At 40.0% G+C, this 23,842-nt stretch overlaps 1 protein-coding gene across 5 annotated transcripts in view; it reads right to left on the bottom strand.

Moving 5' to 3' along the window:
- Window positions 1-969: 969 nt before the first annotated feature.
- ACTR3B (actin related protein 3B) overlaps window positions 970-23,842 on the bottom strand; it is a 92,832-nt gene continuing 69,959 nt past the window's right edge. For all 5 annotated transcript variants that reach the window (XM_029588452.1, XM_029588454.1, XM_029588453.1 and 2 more), the window contains 3 exons: window positions 12,311-12,436; window positions 2,237-2,320; window positions 970-1,451 (listed from right to left, as the gene is read on the bottom strand). In XM_029588452.1, the coding sequence (XP_029444312.1) occupies window positions 1,356-1,451; window positions 2,237-2,320; window positions 12,311-12,436 (306 nt within the window). In that variant the 3' untranslated portion in view covers window positions 970-1,355. The remainder of the gene's footprint in view (window positions 1,452-2,236; window positions 2,321-12,310; window positions 12,437-23,842) is intronic.

Raw genomic sequence — 23,842 nt, 5'->3', positions numbered from 1 at the left:
TATTCACAGTGAGCGAAGGCATTCCTGGAGGAAGGGCTTAGGGACTAACGTGCATACTTCTGAAATATGTATGTAATTTTTCCTGAAAAACCTCTTGCACAAATTAGCCAGCGTAAATGTGCGTGGGCAGTATTTCTAGGATCATTTTCAAAGGGAAAGTATGCACATACTTGTGTTTTGAAAATTAGTGTAAAGTGTGTGGGTAAAAAGTACTCAATGACTTTGAACCAATCCAGGCTGTTATAAAACTATCCCCCTTTAAATTCAGTGTAGCATGGATCTCAACTCTCGATGTGGGCACAATCACCCATGCTATATTTTACAGCAAACCTTATATATATATAAATCACTGTTTGTAAAAGTGGCAATTGCTTTTATTACAGTACTAAAACACTGCATTTTATTTAACACATAAATGCTGCAATCTGTGAGCTTAATAAAATTAAAATAAATATATTTGGGTTCATATTTAAACGGTTTGCCCAGCAAAGTTCCAGAATCGGCCAAACTGCAGGTTTTGAAAATCCCAACGGGTGTCACCATCTCTTTCTTAATTGTCAAAGTAGTTAACCAGTTAAAAACCTAGCTAGATTAGTTACTGATGGGGTGAAGCAACGTTATCCAGCTACCTTAGCCAGGCAATGACAATATTCGGGTTAGCCACCTAACTTTTAGATAGCTGGGAATATTCAGCAGTGCACCCTCGATGCTGCATATCTAGTACAAGTTAGCCGGACTCTCCATGGCTGAATGTTGACACCATTATAATCCTAAAATAAGATGTTTTAAACATAGCACTCAAAATAGATGATTTTTTTCCCCTAGAAAATACAGCAGAGACAAAATGCCTTTGTTTCTGTTGACTGGAAATTGTGACAATCACATCATTACCTACTGTGCTTGTGCTTAGAATTGGCCGGTCAGTTATGCCTGCCTATAATATATAAAATGATCAGATATAAATACATATAATTGCAAGTTTACAATGTTTTATTTACACAATGGCTGCAACATTCATTCCCCCTCTTTTTTTAAATTTCTTTTCAGGGGTAGTAACACACAGCAATTGCACTGTTCTGCTTTCTTTTAGACATAGTTTGGCATATTTATGCACCTTCCCTTGAGCTACAATGTCTTTGTTAACTAGATGGTGACGTTTTAGGAAGGCAGGCTTAAGACAGCATGTAAATGGCTTCTACTGAAATGATCCTGGGCTGCAGGCAGCAGCACTGTGTAGTGCATCGTGCACTACCTGGTAGAAGTTTTCAAGGCATAAATGTCCTTATCTCAGCTCCACACATTGATATTCCTTCCGGGCAGGAGACGTCAGCATGTGCACATCAGGGCATTAACTATTATGACATGACTCCAAACACAGGATTGTGGCGACAAATGCTCGGCCCATACTCCTCATAGTCTTTCTTAGTGTGGCAAACCTGGAAAAACTCCGGCTAAAAGGTAAATACAAACATAATAAAAGAAAAACAAAAAAAGATTTAAAAAAAAACAGGAACACATACAAATCACCTCATTGACAATAAGATTGCCTATTCCTTTTTTCCACAATTACGTTCACAAATACGGAAAGCAGGTGTCAGAAATGGATTCTGGGCAGGCAGATTTTAAATCATCAATATGAAATCATTTTAAACATCATAATCTGGGCTGGCCTGGTAGTTCAGGTGACAAGCACTGAGTACTGCCATGCAGAAGGTCCCTGGTTCAATCCCTGAGTTGGGTCTTCCACTCCCGGGGTTGGTTGGGCTGGGGATGCTGCAGACGTAGTGTTCACAGCCCCCCCTGGGCTGAGGGAGAGAGTCATGGTCATTTTTCAAGGGTGACACTAGATGGCTGAATTCAGGTCTCAGGATCTTGAATACGCTATAAGCTCTATGGAACAGAGATTATCTGTATAGTGCAGCATGAGTTCAGTAGCATTATTGAAATGATAAGTAGCAGTAGTAGTAGTGGTAATGACTGCAGGGTTCCATAAGGTGGATATTTGTGGAGGAAACAAAAAGGGATATAAAATAGGGAAAATATCCCTAGGTATTTGTGAATGAAGGCTCATGGTGCCAGATTCCAGCCCTGGTTCCGATTGAGTTAGACCTATCAAGGAGCAGGAGGAAACTATCAGATCAAAAAAAACTCCCAAATAAACAGTGAAAGCTTCATAATGAAAGCTGTAAGGTACAAGAAGTAAATAATAGCGAGAGGAAAATTTTATAAACTATACCGTTGAAGCAAGCATGGATCCTCCAAACCAGACTGCATAGCGCTGCATATGGTGAGTTATCACTTGAACATCAATGGGCTTTGGCTGAAAAAAATGGAGTTGTTGAGATGTGTTACAGCCTGCTTATTCCATTCTAATTCACTAGTGCAGAGAGCATCCCTAAGTGTAAGCAATGACCATCCTCAACTCTCCTTACATTGCTACATAAAGGCATCATGGATTGGAGTGTCCATGGAGCCTCATTCTTCCTACCTCTCCTTAGATTTATACTAAAAGATTTAGAAAAGACTGAAGTTTCTACTTTCATTCTCCATCTCCTGACCCTTCTTACAAAGGCAATGGCTATGATATGTAGTTTTAAATTTCTGCTCCCAACTCTCACATATACAAAGTTAATGCCCTGACCTTCCTTCTTAGGCCAACAATGCAATGTGCTACTTAGATCTGTAAATAAGCAAAAGTGTAACTTAGCCTCACAAAACCACGTAATGTACACCAAAAGTAGCGAGTGCTAAAAATGTTAATAAAAATCTTATTTAGAATATGCCATACACATGTGCTATAAAGTTCAAAGCAGCACTTCTGCACATAAATTATAATCATTCACCCTAAAACTTAGTCCAAACTTTTATTCTAATATAAATATCCAAAACAAAAGTCCCATCACGGGTATCATAAAATTCAATTTATAATATAGTCCAAACTTAGGGGTAGATTTTAAAAAAGAGCGCGATCGCGTACTTTTGTTTGCACAGCAGGCGCAAACAAAAGTATGCTGGATTTTATAAGATACGCACATAGCCGCACGTATCTTATAAAATCCTGGATCGGTGCGCGCAAGGCTGCCGATTTTGGGCAGCCTGCGCGTGCCAAGCCGCACAGCCTGCCTCCGTTCCCTCCGAGGCCGCTCCGAAATCGGAGCAGCCTCGGAGGGAACTTTCTTTCGCCCTCCCCTACCTAACCCATCCCCCCCCGCCCTATCTAAACCCCCCCCCTTTACCTTTGTCCCTCGATTTATGCCTGCTAGAAGCAGACGTAAATCTACGCGCGCCGTCATCCGACCCGGGGGCTGGTCCGGAGGCCTTGACCACGCCCCCATGCCGGCACCACGCCCCCGGTCCCGACCCGCCCCTGAAATGCGTCATTCGGCCCTGCCCCGACACACCCCCTTAAAAAAACCCTGGGACTTGCGCGCGCCGTCGGCCTATGCAAAATAGGTGCGCCGGCGCGTGAGGGCCCTGCTCGCGTAAATCCGGGCGGATTTACGCAAGCAGGGCATTTAAAATCCGCCCGTAAGGTCAAACTGGTTATTTTCCTACACATGCGCATGTTTTAAAATGTGCTCACTTGTGTATGTAAAAGCCAAGTCCTAAGGAAAGATACACTAATAATGTTTCCTTGCATAAAATTAGGAGCACCCATAGATGCACTAGGCTTATTTTAAATAGTATGTGCATACTTGCGCGGACAATTTAAAATTCCAGCGTATGTGAGCTCATGTCTACATATGCACTTATGTAGGCACACGCCCAATTATTTTAACATTCCAGTCTTAGACTACTGTGTACAGTTTAATTGTCGCATCTCAAAAAAGATATAGTTGAACTGGAAAAGGTACAGAGAAGAGTGACTAAAATGATAAAGGAGATGGAACGGTTCCCCTACAAGGAAAGGCTAAAGAGGTTGGGTCAGTTCAGCTTGGAGAAGAGGTGGCTAAGGGGAATATGATACTGGTCTATAAAATCATAAGTGGAATAGAACGGGTAAATGTAAATCGGTTATTTACTCTTTCAAAAATCAGAGACTAGGGGAACTCTCTGAAGTTTGTAAGTAGCACATTCAAAACAAATTAGAGAAAGTTATTTTCCATTCAACACACAATTAAGTTGTGGAATTCATTACCGGAGAACATGATCAAGGCAGGAAGCATAGCTGGGTTTGGACAAATTCCTACTTGAGAAGACAATAAACTGCTATTAATCAAGTAGACTTAAACAGCCATTACTTATCACTATGTGATAGTAGCATAGTATTTATTTATTTATATTTGTTTTTATATACAGATATTCTTAAAACATCATACCGGTTCACAACAGTTAAAATACATAAATAACAATTTCATTAAAATCTAACCTAGACAGTATCGTGTACAATTAAGATCTAAGTCTAAAATAACAAAAATATTTCAATTTAAAAAGTGCATCAAATTAATAACATAAAACAGGTAAAATGACCAATGTGGAGACCTAATAACCTTAAGGACCTTACAGTTTCATATCTGCACACTGAAAGCCTGCCGAAATAACCAGGTCTTTAGGTTCTTCTTAAATGTCTGAAAATTACTGTCAAGACTTAATTCAGATGGTAAAGCATTCCATAGTTTGGGTCCGGCCAATAACAAGGTTCTTCTCTGACAAGGTTTAAATGAGCCAGCCTGGGAGTTGGTATTGTTAATAAACTTATTGCTGGATCGCAGGTTCTGTTGTGGTATATGGAAATGGAGTGCCGCGTTGAACCATTCAACATTGTCATTGAATAATGATTTATGAATCAGAGATAAAACTTTAAATTGGATTCAATATAAGATAGGCAGCCAATGTAAATCTTGTAAAACTGGTAATAATGTCATATTATTGGACCCTGATAAAACTCTTGCTGCTGCATTCTGAAGTAATTGGAGAGGTCTGATAGAGGCTAGAAGAAGGCCCAACAGAAGGGTATCGCAGTAATCCAATTTTGAAAAAATCAGAGCCTGCAGGACAGTTCTAAAGTCATTGGGATATAAATACAGTTTAAGTTTCTTTAAAATCTTCAACTTAAAAAAAACATCTTTGATCAAGTAGCTAATAAACTTTTTCAAGTTTAATTCACTGTCCAGTATGACATCTAAATCCCTTACATCGTTAATGATAGGGAAACTTGGTTCAGTGTTGTCAACTTCTAATATTTTATTATCAAACCTGTTGCAGATCACCAGAATTTCCGTCTTTTGTTGATTTAGAAATAAATTCATATGCGCTAATAATTGTTCTATGGAAGAGAGATCTCTCTCCCATAATTTTAATGCATTAATCGGGAGCAAAATGTGGACGTCATCAGCATATATATAATACGTTAAACCTAATCCAGCAAGCAGTTTGTATAATGGCAACATATAAATGTTGAAGAGGAGTGTCACAGATAGCAAGGAGCCTTGCGGCACTCCAGAGAAAGTGGCACTGGCTCAGACTCAGATGTTCCAAGCTTCACTTTGTATGATCTATTCGTAAAATAAGATTCAAACCGCTCTAAGACTTTACCAGATAATCCAATTTCAGATAATCTCTGAGTCAGAGTTCCATGATCACTTGTATTGAACACGTCTGAAATGTCCAACATAAGTAAATAAGGTTGCCCACTGTCCAATCCTCTGTGTCAGTTAATGTTAAAAGTACAGCCTTGGTACTACAAAATTTTCTGAAGCCAAATTGTGCCGGGTATAAAATGTTGTCTAAATATTCAGAGAGCTGCATGTGTATTACTTTTTTGATTTATTTCGCTAAAATTGGGAGATTAGCTCTCTGCTTCAATGGCAGGGGAGGAAATTCTTGACAATTCATGCATATCCAGCATAGCCCTCTGCTTCAACGGCAGGGGAGGATGTTTGACACTTCACGCATATCCAGCATAGCCCTCTGCTTCAACGGCAGGGGAGCAAGACTGAATCTTCACTTTCAATGCATAGCCAGCTTGGCTCTCTGCTTCAACGGCAGGGGGGAATGAAGAAAGGTGGATCTATATTCAGGCAACAATCAACAAGGACTGAATTACATAGTCTGAATAAACAGATAAGCATGGGTGTAGCTTGCTTATTGCAGTGGTTAATACCCCTAACTAAATTAAGCTATTTCACTTAGATACAGGTCCAACACTGCTCTCTACATTAATGGTGGGGGTGGAAGGGAAATAGAATTAAAAAAAGTTACTAAGAGCCAAGAGAAACAGATAAGTATGTGAGAGAAAAAAAAAGTGTGAAAGCTTGCTGGGCAGACTGGATGGGCCGTTTGGTCTTCTTCTGCCTTCATTTCTATGTTTCTATTAGACATGTCCCTAAAATTGTTAAGATTTGACATATCAGCATTTACTTTCTTTAACAGTGGTCTCACCACAGCACATTTCAAATTATCGAGGAATCTTCCTTGTTCCAAAGACAAATTTATCATATTAGCAATCAGCCTAGCAATTATATTGGAGTCTCGCTTTAAGGATTTAATAGGAATGGCGTCACTTGGATAAGCCGTGGGGTTCATCTTTCTAATAACAGTTTTTATTTCGGAGGATGATCCCAATCAAAAACAGACCAACTCCGGTCAGGAATCTTAGGAAGGGTAAACGTTTGCATGGTCACTGATGGATTATTATCTATTAATTTAGAGATTTTGTCCCTGAAAAAAATTTCAAATTCATTACATCTTTCCACTGAGGTACCATAAATAAAATTAGACTGATTGGATTTAGTTAAGTCAAGGACATAAGAGAATAATCCTTAGGATTGAATTTGTAATCATGGATCTTCCTAGCAAAAAAGTCACAGTTAGTCTTAGCAATATTTAAAAGTAATGCCCAGTAAGCCCCAAGGAACATAGGGGGGTAGGGTTTCTTTTTCTCTCCGGGCTCTCTCTTTACATCTAAGTCCCCTTTCTAATTCCTTTAGTTCTTTAGTATACCATGGAGCACCAATCTTAGAGTGGGATTTTATTACTTTTCTAGTTATAGGACATAGCTTATCTGCAAGATCAGACGTAATAGAGTTCCAAGTAATTATTGCTGTATCTAAATCATTAGTATCTAGCTTTGTCAGAGCAACTGGTAGGGCCTCTATTAAGTCTTCAGATTTAAAAGGTTTACGGAAATCAGATTCAGTGTTTCCAGCTGGTATATTTTTACATGACAAAATAAGAGACAAAGAAGTGTGAATCAGACTTTGGTCTGACCATGGTATGTGAGAACATGTAGGAGAGGCTATATCTTTAAAGTGAGAATTAACAAAAATGAGGTCCAGGGTGTGACCAGCTATGTGAGTCGTTGCTCCACAATCTGATGAAAGATAATGTGACACATAGTCGATAAAAGAGTCTCACAAGTAGAGGAGAGTGGTTTTACATCAATGTGTAAATTAAAATCGCCTAGAACTATAGCTGGTAAATCCATACTAATGTTATCCAAGATAAATTCAGTTAATGGGGAAGTATTATGCTCCAGCAGTCCAGGGGGTGCGTAAAGAAGGCAAATCTGCAGAGAATTACTTAAAAAAAAAAATCCTGTTTCGAATGGTGAGACAATATCAGTGGAATAATGTTCCAAATTTAATTTCTTTTTTGCTAACAACAACAAACCACCATCTCTCTTGTTCGATCTAAGAAAGGATCTTGCCAGGTCCTTGTGACCTGGATTGGCCCCTGTTCAAAACAGGATACTGGGCTTGGACAACCCTCAGTCTCATCCAGTATGGCTAGTTCTTATATAAAAATAATTTCTTCAAACCTCTTGGAAGGTTAGTTTTAAAACTGGTATTGAAATCCAAAAAGAATAGACTAACCTGGTAACATCAAAGGGAATAAAATGCTGAAGAGCTTGAAAAATGACACAGTGGATCTACCAACTCCAGCATTTCAGTAACTTCAATTGTTGCCTACTTTGAGTGATGCATTTCTAGATGGATTCATAACCATCCCAAAGATAATTCAGTTTGAAGCTTAGATTACAACACTGATGAGGCCAAACAGCTTTCCTTCTTAGACAAACACGCCACACAGGGCTCATTGGCTATACTTAAAAATGAAGAATTTCATTGGGTAACCAGAAATAAGGAAATGGCCAATTTAACAAATCATCCAATCACTTCAGGGTTGCCCAAACAGTGCCAAATTCAAAAACATAAACATCAAAACCTCATTTACAAAAATGATCACAAAAATCAGTCCAATCTAACTCATTATTCCTTCATTTCTAGCCTTTTAATGCTATGTGTTATGTGTCTTTAGAGACTGCTAAGAAGGAAAGCTGTTTGGCCTTGTCAAAATGCTGTAATCTATGTTTCAGATCAAATTATCATTGACATGGTTAGGACTTCACCTTGAAATACAATCCCCAAAGAAGTCAACAAGTGAAGTTGCCAAAATGCTAGTGCTGGGAGTTAAAGAGTGTCATTTTTCTAGCTCTTCAGTATTTCACTCACTTTGATGTTACCAGGTCAGTGTGTTCATTTTGGATTTTAGTACTAGCTTTAAAACTAACATTCAAGAAGAAGTTTGAAGAAACCTTTTTTAGTATTTTGTCTTTGGACTATATTATAAGGTGAAATCTGTGATACCCATGGTGGGAGTTTTGTTTTGGACATTTATATTAGAATAAAAATTTGGACCATGTTCTAGGGTAGATAATTTTAATTTATGTGCAGAAGTGCTGCTTTGAGCTTCATAGCGCACACTAGTACATGTATAACACCTTTCAAATAAGATCTCTACTTATTTCTGTCCCATCACAAATCCCATAGCTGTGACATTTTTAACCACAAATTTGAGTTAACTCATATGATAGCAGGGCTGGTCCACTTGAGCATGTAGAAATACAAATTAGCAAACAACTATCCATAAAGTCATCCATACCCTCACCTTCCTCAACACCTCCACCCCTCTAATACCTTATACCTCCTCTAGACCTATTAGGAGTGCATACAAAGACACACTATTCGCTCCCCAAGCCAAAACTTCTATCAGAAAACGTGCCATCTCGACAGCTGGCCCACACCACTGGAACGCTCTGCCACATGAGCTAAGGCGAGAATCCTGCCCGACTGTCTTCAAAAAGAGACTAAAAACATGGCTATTTAGCCAAGCCTTTCAGGACAATTAACTTATCTTCCTTTCAATATTCTCTCTACTTGCTTTTCTTCAGACTATCCCTCTCACCCATCCCTTTCTTTGCCTCTACCCCCTACACTTTCCTCATCATTTTCTTCATTTATTTAACCTTACTCTCATCCCTCTAAGATGAATATCTCAATTCCTCTGATTCTTTGATGTGCTTGTTTGTTATGTATAAATAATTTCCAATGATCATATAAGGCAAAGTTCAGACCAGAATGTTTCATCTTTTTACTGTTAAAATTGTTGAAACTTGTTTCACTATCGCTTTATGGCGAAATTGAAGTTATATGTAAACCGGTATGATTTGTATCTCTACAAGAATATCGGTATAGAAAAAATAAAAATAAAATAAATAAATAAATAAACTTGTAGGCAATACTGTCTTTTTGGACTATGTAGTTCCAAAGCCAATGTCACTGTTCAATTTTGTTTCCTTCTTGGGATGTTTGCTCATTTGCCCTTTTAGTTGGCTCTATGCAAAAGTTTCCATCTTGAGTTATAAAGTGGTCACCAAGAGGGTAATTTTCAAAGAGGCAGTCATGCATACTGTGTCGTGATTCTGCTCGTGGGACAGGCCTGCAAGCAGCTCACTCACCTCTCTGGATGCGGCCGTCGCCGCTATGCCATGCTGCCACTCCCATGGGGCGCTAAGTCGCGTCTCTGCTAGCCTGCTTCAGCGCAGCCAGACGCCTCTACCCCCATGCTTCCTGCGGCCAAGCTGTTGCCTGATCTTCGCAGCCTGAACGCCGCCGATTCCAGCTCTCCTTCATATCTCATAGGTGTTCAAGCGCGCCTCTGTTGAAGATTTAAAGGGTCCATGGTGGGAAAAGCCATGACGCATCCTGATGATGTCATTTCCATCCAGCCCTATAAAAGGGCTCTTTGGTCAGTTCCTCGGGGCCTTTGTGAAGGTCTGCTAGCACTTCCAAGGTCTTCCATGTTGCCTGTTCCATGTTCCTGGTCTCTTGTCAGTTCCTAGTTCCTGGCTTCATTGTCTTGTTCCTGAGTCCAAGTCTTTGTTCCTGTTTTCCACATCTTGCTCCAGGTTCCAAGTCTTCATTCTGTCCAGAGTTTTCAGAGACTTCATTTGCTGGTCCAAGTCTCCGGAAGTCCCTTGGTTTTAAAGCCTTGTTCTGAGATCCTGAGTCTGGTCCTGGTCTTTGGAGTTCTTGTTCCAGCTTCCAGCTTGTTCCTGAGTCCAGTACCTGCACTGCTATGGTTGTGGTCTGCAAACAGCCCTCAGGCTGCATAAGGCGTGCAGCAGTGCAGGATGCTCCTAGAGTTTCATCTAGTTTCAAGTCTTCTATACCTTCATCTAGTTCCAAGTCTCCAGTGCCTTTCTCTTGCTCCAAGCCGTCAGTCATGTTCAAGCCTTTGTCACGTTCTGTCTTGAGTCCTCAGCCACCATCCGTCCCGAAGCACAAGCCTTTCCCAAGCAAGTCCAAATGGGCTTTTGAGTGGCATTGTGTTGCTGGGTCTCATTTCCTGTGCATGCATGTTCAGTGAGACCTTCCAGTGTTCGAAGTTCAAGCCATGCTCCAAGACAAGAGTATTCCTCTTCCAGTTAGTCCATGCCCGGATGCATTCACCAGCCAGCGGCATGGACAACAACCAGCCCCGGGGTTGTGCAAGTCTTGCCGCAGCACAGGGGCTCATGCTCTCGAGCGTCTGTCTGCACTCGCAACACAATGATTTTTTTAAATCCTGCAGACTGCACTATAGCCAATTTGTTTTTTAATCCACAAACATTTTGACCCGAGGGTGCAAATTATGTGGGTTATATCCATGAAAAGCAATTACAGGAGATTTCAAAATGAAATCCTTGCACTTGCTTTCTGGGGCCACATTGCAGCCCCACATCTAGAGCTGCCTCTTTTCCCTGTCAACGCTGTGCATATTTTTCCATGTGGATGGCTCAGGGAAATTATGAAAGGGGATGTTTTTCCCCACACGTAAGAACCTCTGTACCTGTGGAAATTTCTTTGAAAATTGCACCCCCTCATCCCCCTTCCCCCAACATCATTAATAAATACACAGAAAATACAGTTATGCAAAACATTTTCAGGACATACCTTTTTTGGACTAATCTAATCCATAAAAAGGTATCACCCGCAACTTGCCTGATGACCTTTCCTCCCTAACCATGTGTATGAAACTATTCATAGGGTGCTTTTCTAATTAGATTGGAAAGTTTTTCTTCTGCTTCCAAAAGTACTATTGCTATTCTCAGTTCAACCTTCCACAGCACCTATTTATTAATTCAAAAAGTCAACTGTGAAGTTTAAATCAAAAGATACCATTATCGTTGTCAGTCAGAAAATGCTTATTTAAAACCCTTTATCCCATCAATAAATATGACTTCATGATGAATTACGCTACTCAATACAGTAAATACATTCTCCTTCGAAAATAGAAATGTGTCATTTACAGGCCTAAAAGCATTTGAATACAGGAGTGAACTTTTACACTTAACCATATTAATATGTATATTTTTTTTCTTAATAGAGGGCTATATTTTGATTCCATTTGCTTTCTTCCTGATCTTTTTTGTAATATAATGATGACATCTTAGCCGGAATATCTTTAAAAAAAAAATAAAAAAAAAGATTCAGTGTCAGAAGAAAGCAGTTTCTCTACTGCTATGCCAGAAATAGGAAAAGAGTGGAAAGACACACACAGAGAATAATACATACACACGCCTCTACATCTATTCTCTCTCATTGATCTCGTATGATATTCAAGAGATGGCCTGTTAACTTTAAACCTATCAGGCTAAAGTTAGTCAGATAACTTTATTCAGGGATATTCTGCAAGGCATTTATCCTGTTGAATATCGAGGATAACTTATCCAGCTATCCATTTCCTGGGGTTTTAAATGTTGGCTTTCATATTGCTTGTTGGAGAGTTAGTTTAAAAAAAAAAAAAAAAAAAAAGTAACTTGTTATTCTAGGCCCTGGAAATTTCCTCTCCATACTCTTCAAATATTTAGTACTTTTATGTTTAAATATCTTTATTGAGTTTAACAGATACAACACAAACATGGTAATACAAATTAAGGATGGGTACACAGGGTTAGTGTTTTTAAGAAAGTGGAGTTTGGTGATTTATACTGTCACAGGTGGTATCAATGCTCCTCTCACTTTATTTCATGCATGCTCTGAAATACCTTTATTCGTCCGCTACTAAGTTCTTCATTAAATTTCAACCTGGCATCCACAACTCTCTTCAAATCCCTCTGCAACCGACGCCCAAAATCCCTGAACATTGTAGATCCCCCAGACAGAACTATATTCTGCAGAACAAAAGCCAAAGAGAGCAAGGAAACATTTATTTTTTCTAGAAATAGTAGCTGTTTGAAAAATAACAATATATACGCAAAACCAGACTGTTATACTGTGCAGCCCTTCTCCGTCACGAGTCACTCTCACCCCTGTGTTTTCCCATTGCGCCATCTCTCATTGTATAAAGAGAGATCAATGTGCGCTACAGCCTACAAAACCTACCTCCAGCTGCAATCGTAATAAATTTAAGTCAATTACAGCAGAAAAGACAAACTCTTTGCACTGCCACACAAACTCCAGGCTCCCGACCCCAGCATCACAACATATACTTATTTGAAACATTTGTAATCTGCCTATATTAATAAAATGCTAAGCGGATAACAAGATACATACAAACAATAATCTAGTATGAAATGGCGTGTTTTGTAGCATGAACAGGTAAGCGGAGTTTCTCTAGAATCTGGTTGTGCCCTATTCTCTGCAATTAGATTCATATTCTGTGGTATTCATGCCCAAGTTAAACATTTATTTATTTTTAGTTTTTTATATACCGATGTTCCTGTATAATATACATATCGCACTGGTTTACAAGGAACTGAAACAGTCGCCTCTGGGGCGTCATACATTGGAACAAGTTGAAAAAAAGAACTTGCAGAGAGATAAAACAGACTACATTCAAAGAGACTATTAGCAGAAATAAAGTACAACTCAAAAACATATGTACAGTGGGATGGATGGGCCGGGGTCTATAATGTCATCGACTTCATCGGGCCTTAGCTCTCTGGGAACGCTTGGGCGAAAAGCCAAGTCTTTAGCTTCTTTTTGAATGTCATGAAGTAGGGTTCTTGGCGGAGGTCCGGAGGGAGCGAGTTCCAAAGTGGGGGACCAGCAGTGGAGAGGGCGCGTTTCCTCAGTGAGGTTTTTGCCGGCTGGGTGTGTAGCATGTTCTTGTACGCACTTCTTACAGGTCTCTTAGTAATGTGCTGCTGCAGTTGAAAAGTTAGGTTGAGGGGGGAGATGTTGTGTAGGGCCTTGTGTATCATCATGAGGGCTTTGAAATGAATCCTGAATTTAATAGGCAGCCAGTGAAGGTTCTGGAGGATGGGGGTGATGTGCTCCCTTTTGTTGGTGTTTGTAAGGATTCTGGCCGTCGCGTTCTGGGCCATCTGAAGTGGTTTGAACATGTACCAAAGGTTCAGCTATTTTGTTTCAGGCACGATCATGATTCTGCCAAAGCAGCTCATTGCTTCCTAAGCATTCTTTTTAGATTGCTACCAATGCCATTAACTGAAAGTGGCCCTACTCTAATCCTTATCTTGTTTTTGGTATGCTGAAGCTAATCGCCTAGCTTCCCTTTTCTCTTTGGCTGAGCCCCCAGTCATAAAAATTAAAACAAAAATCTCACTAAATGAGACTTATACAAGAAGGCACATGCTTGTGTCCAAGGGAGAGTGTGTTGCAGGGTATACAGACAGGACAATCGAACGCAGGTGGGCAAGACAGACGCCTGCTCCATGCACCAGACCAGGGGAGCCAGTGCACCATCCCATCACTGTCGCACCAGCAGTGGAAGGAAGTTCCTAGGCACTACATCTTAATTCTGTGGCTGACTGTTCCTCCTCCAGTGATGCAGCCTCTCCTACACAGAGAACTGGCCATTCATGTCATCAGAGGTGGGGAAACCACCCCCTCCACACACACACCTTCCTGGGGCACTATTTACCCTATTACAGCCCTGCATGCAGACGGTCACTTCTCTGACACCTCTGACTGGCTGGGCGATTTGCAATAGCCTCATAAAAAGGTAGATTCTGTGGCCAAAGTGTTCATGGATCTCTTTTTAGGCCTACCAAGGGTGAGGCCACAGCAGGTCAAGGGCATAACAACCAAAATGAAGAGGTGGTATAAATCTGTGTCCTAGGAATTTAGAATCTATGCATGTGTGGAGAAGTACTCAAAAACAGGAAATCTGGCGGCATCTTTTTTTCCTGCTGAAAAAGATATTTATGCAATCTCAAGGGATATTTATTTCTGTCCTGTGGAGATTTACTCTTGGAAATAATGTTAAATACACCTCTTCATTTTTCAGCATATGAAAATAAGGTGGATTATATATGGAGAGGTGGGGAGTGGTTGCAGAGACCAAAGATTGTAGATAAAACACAGAGGAGAATAAGATTGCTAACTGGCGCCATTTTTTTTTATTTTTTTTTTTTAATGGAAATACTGATCCAATACTGGTTTTACCCCACTTAATACATGGACTCTGCTCAGAGAGTGCCTCCGGCAGAATTAGATGTTGGAAGAGTGAGCTGATGACAGTTAGGCTACTATATGGAGAGTTAAGCTTGCGTAAATTTTGCCTTTTCTATATTTTTATTATTCTATATTTTCTAATTATATAGACTGATTGTAATTTTTACTGGTAGTGCTGCTGACTGGTAATAAAAGCTATGAATGAACAGAAGCTAGATTTCTCTAAGCTTTTAAGGGATGAATTTTCAAAGATTTATGTGGGGCTTGTGCGTGTTACATGTGTATATGCCAATTTAATTAGCCTCTGTGCATGGTAAGTGAATTTCCAGAATTGCAGGAGTATACATACTCTGTTGCTGCTACTCAGAAAACTATACACAAATGGGGTATGTCGAGGTGCTCGGAAGTATGCTCACTTTTAAATGGACTATATATAAATAAACTGCACATCATCAAACATGCACACATGTTTTTACACCTGCTAATCAAATCATGAAAATTAAGATTTGACTTCCATTTTGGCTGCAGTTTTTGGATGGGAGGTTTGCGTGAACTGATGAAGGTCTGGGCGGACTGGTGCTTGTTTGTTTATTTTAGAAACTTGTAGCCCATGCATATCCAAAGTTCAAAGTGGGGAACAATACACATAAAATAAACAATAAAAATATATCTACATAAGAATATACTCAAACATTACAATGAAACAACATTGGATATACATGTAAAAAAGTATTTTCATAAGTGAGATACAGGTATACCTCAGCCAACTTTATAAAATTCCTGCCTTTGCATATAAACAGAGTTTTGACATGCATGTTACAATTATTTAATATGTAAAACATAGGGGGGTAATTTTCAAAAGGATTTACAGTGTAAAAGATAATTTCATAACTATTTTCAAAAGTTCATTTACATGCTTAAAGAAACATTTTCAAAGGCTTACTTGTGTAAAAAAAAAAAAAAAAAGCCATATACCTATGCATGTGGCCCCATCATGTGTAATGCGTATTTCACAAAGGGACCACACATACATGTATTTATGCATGTACATAAGCCAAAGTACACGTGTATAAAAGAGATGTGTTAGGGGAATGTCAAGGTGCACACATTTTAAAAGTGACATACTCTCAAACGTCATCCAACTTTCACATGTTCATTTACCGTAATACTGGTCACACAAGTACATTTTGATTATTAACTTGGCATTTGGTGGGTTGGCTTCTCTGTGTGGGTGAACACAGAAGCAGACTAGGGGGTTAGAGGGAGTGTAGAAGGGTCCGATTGGGACCTAACGGGGACACATCTGAGTCATCTATGGGGAGGGGGTCTCTGAGACACACAAGGATATGAGGGAGGAGGGACTGGAAGTGAGTGTACCTGAGATAGTCTGGGCCATACTGGGTTGGAACTGGGATGTACAAGTTTATATTGAGGATAATAAAAAGACTGGGTGATAACTGGGACATACAGAGTATGCACACGGGGGTGGGAGTTCATGTTATTCTAATAGGTGTGGGAGTCAGTGGTGGAGATAAAACCTTTTCAATAATGACTAAAGGTCTTATGGATACTCATGTCGCAAAGGCCGAGGAGAGAGAGAGAGAGAACAAAGGAGAAGGTGGAGGTACCACTTACACACAGTATACAGGAGGACTAGGGCACAGTTCTCTCAGAGAAGCAAATCCTCTGCAGGTTCAACAAGGAAACCATACTCTATCTTTGCCAGCAACCTACCAACCGGAGGGGTCACATCTTGCTAGTACACATCAAGGTCATCACTGCTCTAGCATTTTTGGCTACTGGCACCTTCCAAACACCTCTAGGTGTCATGGCTGGAATTAGCCAGTTTGCCACCTCTATATGTGTATCGATCAGTTCCTGGCAACGTTGCTCCGGAAAACACACTACTATATATGCTCCCTCAGAGCAGACATCAACAAATCAAGATGGATTTCTATCAAACAGTATGTTTCTCCTCTGTCTTGGGGGCTTATCTATTGCGCTAATGTCCCTATACGGGCACCAAGTAAAAATGATGCCATCTACCGCAACTGCCAGGACTTCCATTCCCTCAATATGCAGGTGATTTGCAATCCCATGGGCATCACCTGTACATCATGCTCAAGTTTCCGAGATCCTCTCAAGATGCCTACATCCTCTCACAGTCAGGAAGCCATGACTGCCTCCAGAAAGGCCACATCACCAAGGGCTGGCTGGCTTCCAGGTAGGAATGCACTTTTCACTACTACCACCACACACAAACTAACCTTAATGTCTTCCCAACTTTGGCCCAGGAGGACTGCTAACTCTGCCTTGTGAACTACCCTGCTGCCCAAGCCAAAAGTATATCTAACTTCTCAGCCTTCTCCACTACAGGTAATGGAGGATATCCACTCAAAACCAGGCTCATGATCTCTCTGGCTCACCCACAGACCGCTGCAGATGGCCACTACAACAGGGCCCACAGACAGACCAGGGCAGTCATCGAGAGACCCTTCAGCCTACACAAAACACATTTCTGCTACCTGGACAGATCTGGAGGATGCCTTCATTTCAAGCCCCGCCCCCAATAAGGTTAGTGAGATCTTTCTAGCTTGCTGCAGTCTTCACAGCCTGTCTCCGATAGTGGTCAGTTCTGGTTAAAAGCACCTGGCAGATGCCATAAAGTAGATCTAATTCCTGCTTCCTTCGGTCTACCTGGCTTATAATGTTTTATGGACATTGCATTTACCACCTCCGCTGGCAACAGATTCCACAGCTGGATGGTGAAAAAGAACTTTCAATGATTTGTTTTGAATCTGCTGGTTGTTAGTTTTAAGGTATGTCCCCTTTTTTTATTATTATTTGAAAGGGTAAATAAGCATCCTATATTTACCCATGTTACCCCACCCATGATTTTAGAAACTTCTGTCATTTCCCGTCAGCTGTCTGTTTTCCTAGCCTGCGTAGCCTCTCATCATAGGGGAGCCATTTCATACCCTTTATCATTTTTGTGGCCCACCCTTGCACCTTTTCTAGTTCTGCAGTGTCTTTTTGTTCGAGATGGGGCAACCAGACCTGCACACAATAGTTCAGGTGCGGTCACACCGTGGACCAATACAAAGGCAATATAATATTTTCCATTCCTTTTTGGATCATTCTTTATATCCTATTTCTCTTTTTCACCATCACTGTGCACCGAGTTGAGGATTTCAATGTACAGTCCGCAAAGACTCCATTTTCTTGTATGGTGACTCCCAATATAGAGCCCAGTATTGTGTACCTGTTAGGGATAATTTTTCCCCAATGTGTATCACTTTGCACTTTGCCACATTAAATTTCATCTGCCATCCACATACTCAGTCTCCTAGTCTCACAGGGTCCTTCTGTAATTCCTTACATCTGTTGCTGGTTTAACAACTTTGAATAATTTTGTGTATCTGCAAGTTGTTTTTTTTTAAACTTTTTCTTTATTGAGATTTGTTTTAGAATTCAGTACATATGCAAAAAAGATATAACGTTCAGAAAAATAAGCACAGCTCCACACCACAGCATATAGGGTGCATAGTGTAATATAAAAATGTATTAACAGAAGGCATCCTTGATAAATGGATACATTAATGAGAGGGCATCTCTCATCTATTCAATAATAATCATTTAATCAAGTTTGTAGTATTTCCTAAAGCATCCCAAATCCAGTCATATTTAAACGACTCTTCTTCGGAGATACATCATAGCAATTCAATATGAGCTATTTAGCTATAGTAAATATAGCTGCTAGCAGCAATTGGGAAACCAAAGATCTCTTAGGTTTAGGGATGAGCAATTCCTCCCATCTCCCCAACAACCCAAGCCTAGATGAAATATAAATAGAAATACATAAAATGTTCACAAATTTCCCGTGTAATTTCTTCCCAAAAATTGTGAACCTCGGGATAACAGTCATATTTAAACTGCTCTCCTTTGGGGCATCCTAGTGATTAGAGCAGCAGGCTACGACCCAGGGAAACCAGGGTTCAAATCCCACTGCCGCTCCTTGTGACCTTGGCCAAGTCACTTTACCCTCCATTGCCTCCGGTACAAACTTACTGCCTGATTCAATAAGGCTTTTCTATCATTCTGTGTCTATGGGACACTACCTTGATGAATCAGGCTCATAGAATGTAACCCCTCTGAGAACAGGGAAATGCCTATAATACCCAAATATAATCCACTTTGAAGTACTGAGAAGCGGAATATAACTAAAAAAATAATACTACCACATATGAATATAGAAACCTTGGACTCCACATCCTCTCCAGCATGTAGGATCTGCATCAGCAGAGATTTTGGTGAAAAATAATGGAGTGTAATAAGTTCTATGTAGCAATTCCACTCATCTATTACACACGGAGACATGTTGAGCTGTTTCCAAATATGTTTCCAGTCCTTAGCATCATAGCTGGAATTTAAATCCAGGTTCCATTTATTAAATTAAGGTGAGGGAAGTGAGAGAACTATATTTGATTTTGAGTATTCCCCAATACATTGAGGCTGTGCATTTAGTTTGCGCATCAGTCTCACTTAAAAAGTCTTTGAGGCTGTTCAACTGTCTGAGAGGACCCTGCTCAAAATATTCACCCAGAGCATGCTGTAAATGTTCATATCCTGCCTAAAGTTGCTCACCCAGATCATAAAGTATGCAGATATCAGAGAATGACAATGTTCTCCTCATCCCACAGTTGGTCTACAAATATGAGCCCCTTTGGCCTTCATTATTTAAACTCTAAATTAAAAGTGCATTCTAAAATGCAGGGAATTTATTTTTATAGATGGGGAATATCAGAAAGATGAGTTCATCAGTCAATCCCAAATAATTACGAACATGTCGCCAAATACCAATCGTGCGAGCCAACACTGGGCTATTTCTGCACACCAGGCAACTTAAAGGTGAAGACGGAGGTAAGAAAGCTAAAGTAGATAGTTCTACATTTTGAGCTTGTTCTTTTTCAAGGGGAAGCCAAGTTTTATCCATATTTGTAAGTCACGTCTTAAGGACTACCAACCAGGCTGGCCAGTAATAGACATGTACCGGTAAATTGGGAAGCACCATACAGCCCAGTACTTTGGGCAACCACAGCTGGCTCGACTTAATTCTTGCCTTTTTTGTTCTGCCAGAAAAACTTGACCATTAGAGCATGTAGCTCTGAAAAAACTCACATGGAGTCATTAACATGGCAAATGCTAGAGGTAGAGAAGACGGGGGAGGCCGTTCATCCTAAGTAGGTCGATTCTACCACTTCACGAAACTGATATCCCCCCATTAAGTCTTGTCTAATTTTGGTGATAGCAGCACTATAATTAGTGTGATAAAGATCCTCAATCTGTTTGGGTATGTAAAAGCCAAGGTATTCAAACCCATTACTGACCACTCGGAACAGAACATTGCTAACAGTTCTGATTTCTGAAAATTATTTTTATATCCTGAAAGGGATCCATACATTTCCAAGAGATGCATTGGGACCGGTCCCAACTGTGCAGGCTCAATCAGGTAGATTAAAACATCATCCGCATAAAGTGAGATTTTGTGTTTTCTACCACTCAGTCAAATTCTCCACATATCTTTGCATTGCCATACCACCTCAGCTAAGGACTCAATCGCCAAATCAAATAAGAGGTGAGAAACAGGAACCTTGCCTTGTGCCCCTGGCAATGGTGAAGGGGGATAGTGATCCATTTATCAGCAATCTGACTAGATTGTTCATACAACGCTTTAATCCATTTTATAAACCTATCTGGTATGCAAAACTCAGCCAGGGCCACAAACAGAAAAGCTCAAAGCAGGCGATCAAAGGCTTTCTCTGCATCCAAAGAACCTATCAGGCTGGAAAAGCCCTTGTCATGTGCAGAATATTAAAAAGCTTCCTAGTATTATAGGTAGAGATTCTTCCTTTAACAAAGGCAGTTTGATAATAATGCACCAAACTCAACAGCACAAGTTCAAGCCTAGTCTGCAGCACCTCTAATTTTGTTTTTTTCGCAAGTTTGATCACCTCACTTGTTGCTCCCTTTTCCAGATCATTGCTGAATTTGTTAAAAAGCAAAGGTCCCAGTACAGACATATCTATTTTGGAAACCTTACCATTTCATCCTACCTTCTATTTCTTTTTAACTAGTTACCTATCTACAACAGGACTCTGCCTTCTATCCTATGACTTTGTAATTTCCTGAGAAGTCTCTCATGGGGGATTTAGTTAATTGTCTTCTGAAAATCCAAATACAAAATATCAACTGATTTACCTTTATCCTCATGTTTAATTACACCTTCAAAAAAATCTAAATATTAGTAAGGCAAGACTTCCTTTGCTAAAATCTTGTTGACTCTTCCTCAGTAAGCCATGTTTATGTATATGGGCAGTCATTTATTTATAAGAATATCTTCTTCCATTTTGCCCGGCTCACCGATTTATAGTTCCCAAGATCACGACTGGAGCCCTTTTTAAAAGACTGACATCACATCATTCACCATCCAGTCGACCACCTTCCAAGTCTTCGGGTATTGCGCTTGTTTTAAATAATAGATTACAGCTTAATAGCAACAGATTTTCAGTTTCATGTTTGACTTCTTTTAGAACTCTGGGGTGTATGCCTATCGGTGATTTGTTACTCCTTAGCTTGTCAATTTAATCTACTAAATCCTCATTTATAACAGAGATTTATTTCAGTTGCTCAGAATTATCACTATTAAAGAATGCTGCAGGTGTGGGTATGTTTTCAACATCTCCCTCAGAAAAGAGCAAAGCAAAGAATTCATTCAGTTGTTCTGTTATTTGTTGTCACAGAGTACCGTTTATACCCCTCAGTCATCTAGCAGCCCAAAGGATTTCCTCACATGCTTTTTGTTTCAAACGTACTTGAAAACATTTTTAGTTTTTGCCTCTCTGGCAAGCTTCATCTCAAATTCTCTTGGCATTGTCTTATTTACAAATGGATGATCCTGCCAGATAAACTTAATCAAGTTCTTTAATCAGCCATCAAATGTGGTGGATGAAGGCACAATATATGTTGCCTACTTGAACTTCAGTACAACTTTTGACACTGTTCCATATAAAAGTCTGGAAGAACGCCGGACAGCATGGGAATACGCGAAAAAGCTGTAAATTGAGGAACTGGTTGAATAGCAGGATGCAGTGTATACTGGTGAATGGAGTCCGTTCTGGTGAAAGCAAATTTAGCAGTGAGGTTCCCTAGGGCTTAATACCGGAGCCAGTTCTTTTCAATATCTTTATTAACATACTGCTGATTAAATTTAGGGGAAAATGTGTGTTTGCAGATGGTATTAAAATCTGTAACAGTAGATATGCCAGAAAAAAGTGTAAAAAAAAAAATGAATGGGGCCTTGAAAAAAAACCCAGGAAACGTGGTCATGGGGTTTGGAAAATGAGCTTTAATATGAAAAAATGTAAAATGTATTTGAGATGCAAGAATCTATTAACTATATATATCAATTAGAAGGATGAGAACTGGAAGCTCAGACAAGGAGCTCTAGGAATAATCATCTGAGATGACCTGAAGGCAGCCAGTAGAAGAGCAATGAGCAAATGAGAAACAATCCATATTCTCAGTTGCATAAGTAGAGGTACAATCAGCAGGAACAAGAAGGTACTATTGCCTCTGTATAGATCACTGGCAAGACCACACTGAGTGCAATGTGTTCAGTGCTGGAGGCCGTACCTTCATAAGGACACTGAGAAGAAGGAAGCTATATAAAAAGGGGCTACTAAAATGATACAAGGCCTGCAACACAAACTCTACAAAGAGAGGCCTAAGAGATTCAAACTGCACTCACTGAAGGACAGACTTGACAGAAACATTCAGATATTTGAAAGGCAAGGGTTTTCAGCTGCATTGAGGGATGGAAATTTTCAGTCAGGCAATTAGCAAGGGTAAACACTTTTTTACCCACTTACATCACTTTGAAATTTGCCCCAACTATTGAAGTAAATATACAAGTTCATATTCAGTAGGGTAAATGTTCCCCGATAACTTCAGCCAAACATTCTGGGGATCGTCTTCTGTTGAATATACTTGGCTAAAGTTATCTGAGTAAAGTTACCAATATAAACTTAACCAGCTCTATTCAGAATGCCGCCAATCAACTAGAAAAATTGAACAAGCAAAAAGCCCTTTTTGGGCCAGTCTGTCCAATCCCTCACCCCAACCTCAAAAATAATAGTCAAAATGTAGATCCCAATTGCACCTCCCCACCACCACCACCACAGACTCGCACACCCTGGCCCCAACCTCCCAAATAAAAAAAAACATCCCAGGGACAGTGGCCCAAGGCACTCCTACCCCCAGTCCAATATTAAAATTAATTTTATCCTCCCCACCCAACCAGAATCCCTACCCATACCCTTCCACCCCCAAACTGCTAAGCCTGGCCAACTCAGATAAGTCATACCAATGGAGAGGTGGCCAGCATTGCTGACAGCAGGGTTCATTTTCAAAAGCCAATTACCCATGCAATGGCTATTTAAATGGGTAAAATGGGTTTTTGAAAAACACCCATGCTGTGTGCAGATAAAAGGCCTGCAAATTGTTCTACAATGTGCATACTTTTGCCTGCATTTTGGTGCGGGCCCTCCTGGGATGGGTTTAATCCGGGGGTGATGACAATCGTGCATAACTTTGCATTTTCAAATCTATGCACACTGATTTTTTTTTTTTTTTTTTACAGGAAAAGCAAGTGCAAATCTCTGCAGGGACTTTTTCCTTGGGCAATTATCAAAGGAACAGCACATGCATTTTATCCCCTTTGAAAACCGGTGCACGGTTTTAAAAAATAGCCCCCTTAAAAAAAAAAAACCAACCACATTTGAAAACAAATACATTATTCTTTTAAGGCCAGTAGATTTGAAACTGGCACAAACACTTTAATCATCTTGGGTTTAGGGGAAAAAAAAAACCAAAAACAACCCTTCAGTCATCACTGCACACAATAAAAAGCATCAATTATTAAAAGCATGGAATGAAATTGGACCCAGCCTCTCCAAATACATTGTGTAACCTTCTCAATGTGCTTTTTTTTCCCTGCAAATTTATCCAGTAAAGATCCGCCTCCCCCATCCCTTTGGTACTTTTGTTGTGTAAGTCAAAACATGTTTTTTAAATATTAACAAATGGTTTAACCATTTGTTAAG

Source organism: Rhinatrema bivittatum, chromosome 2 (assembly GCF_901001135.1).
Source record: "Rhinatrema bivittatum chromosome 2, aRhiBiv1.1, whole genome shotgun sequence".
Taxonomy (NCBI): domain Eukaryota; kingdom Metazoa; phylum Chordata; class Amphibia; order Gymnophiona; family Rhinatrematidae; genus Rhinatrema; species Rhinatrema bivittatum.
The sequence above is the reverse complement of the archived record's forward strand: the minus strand, read 5'-3'. Positions and strand labels throughout refer to the sequence as shown.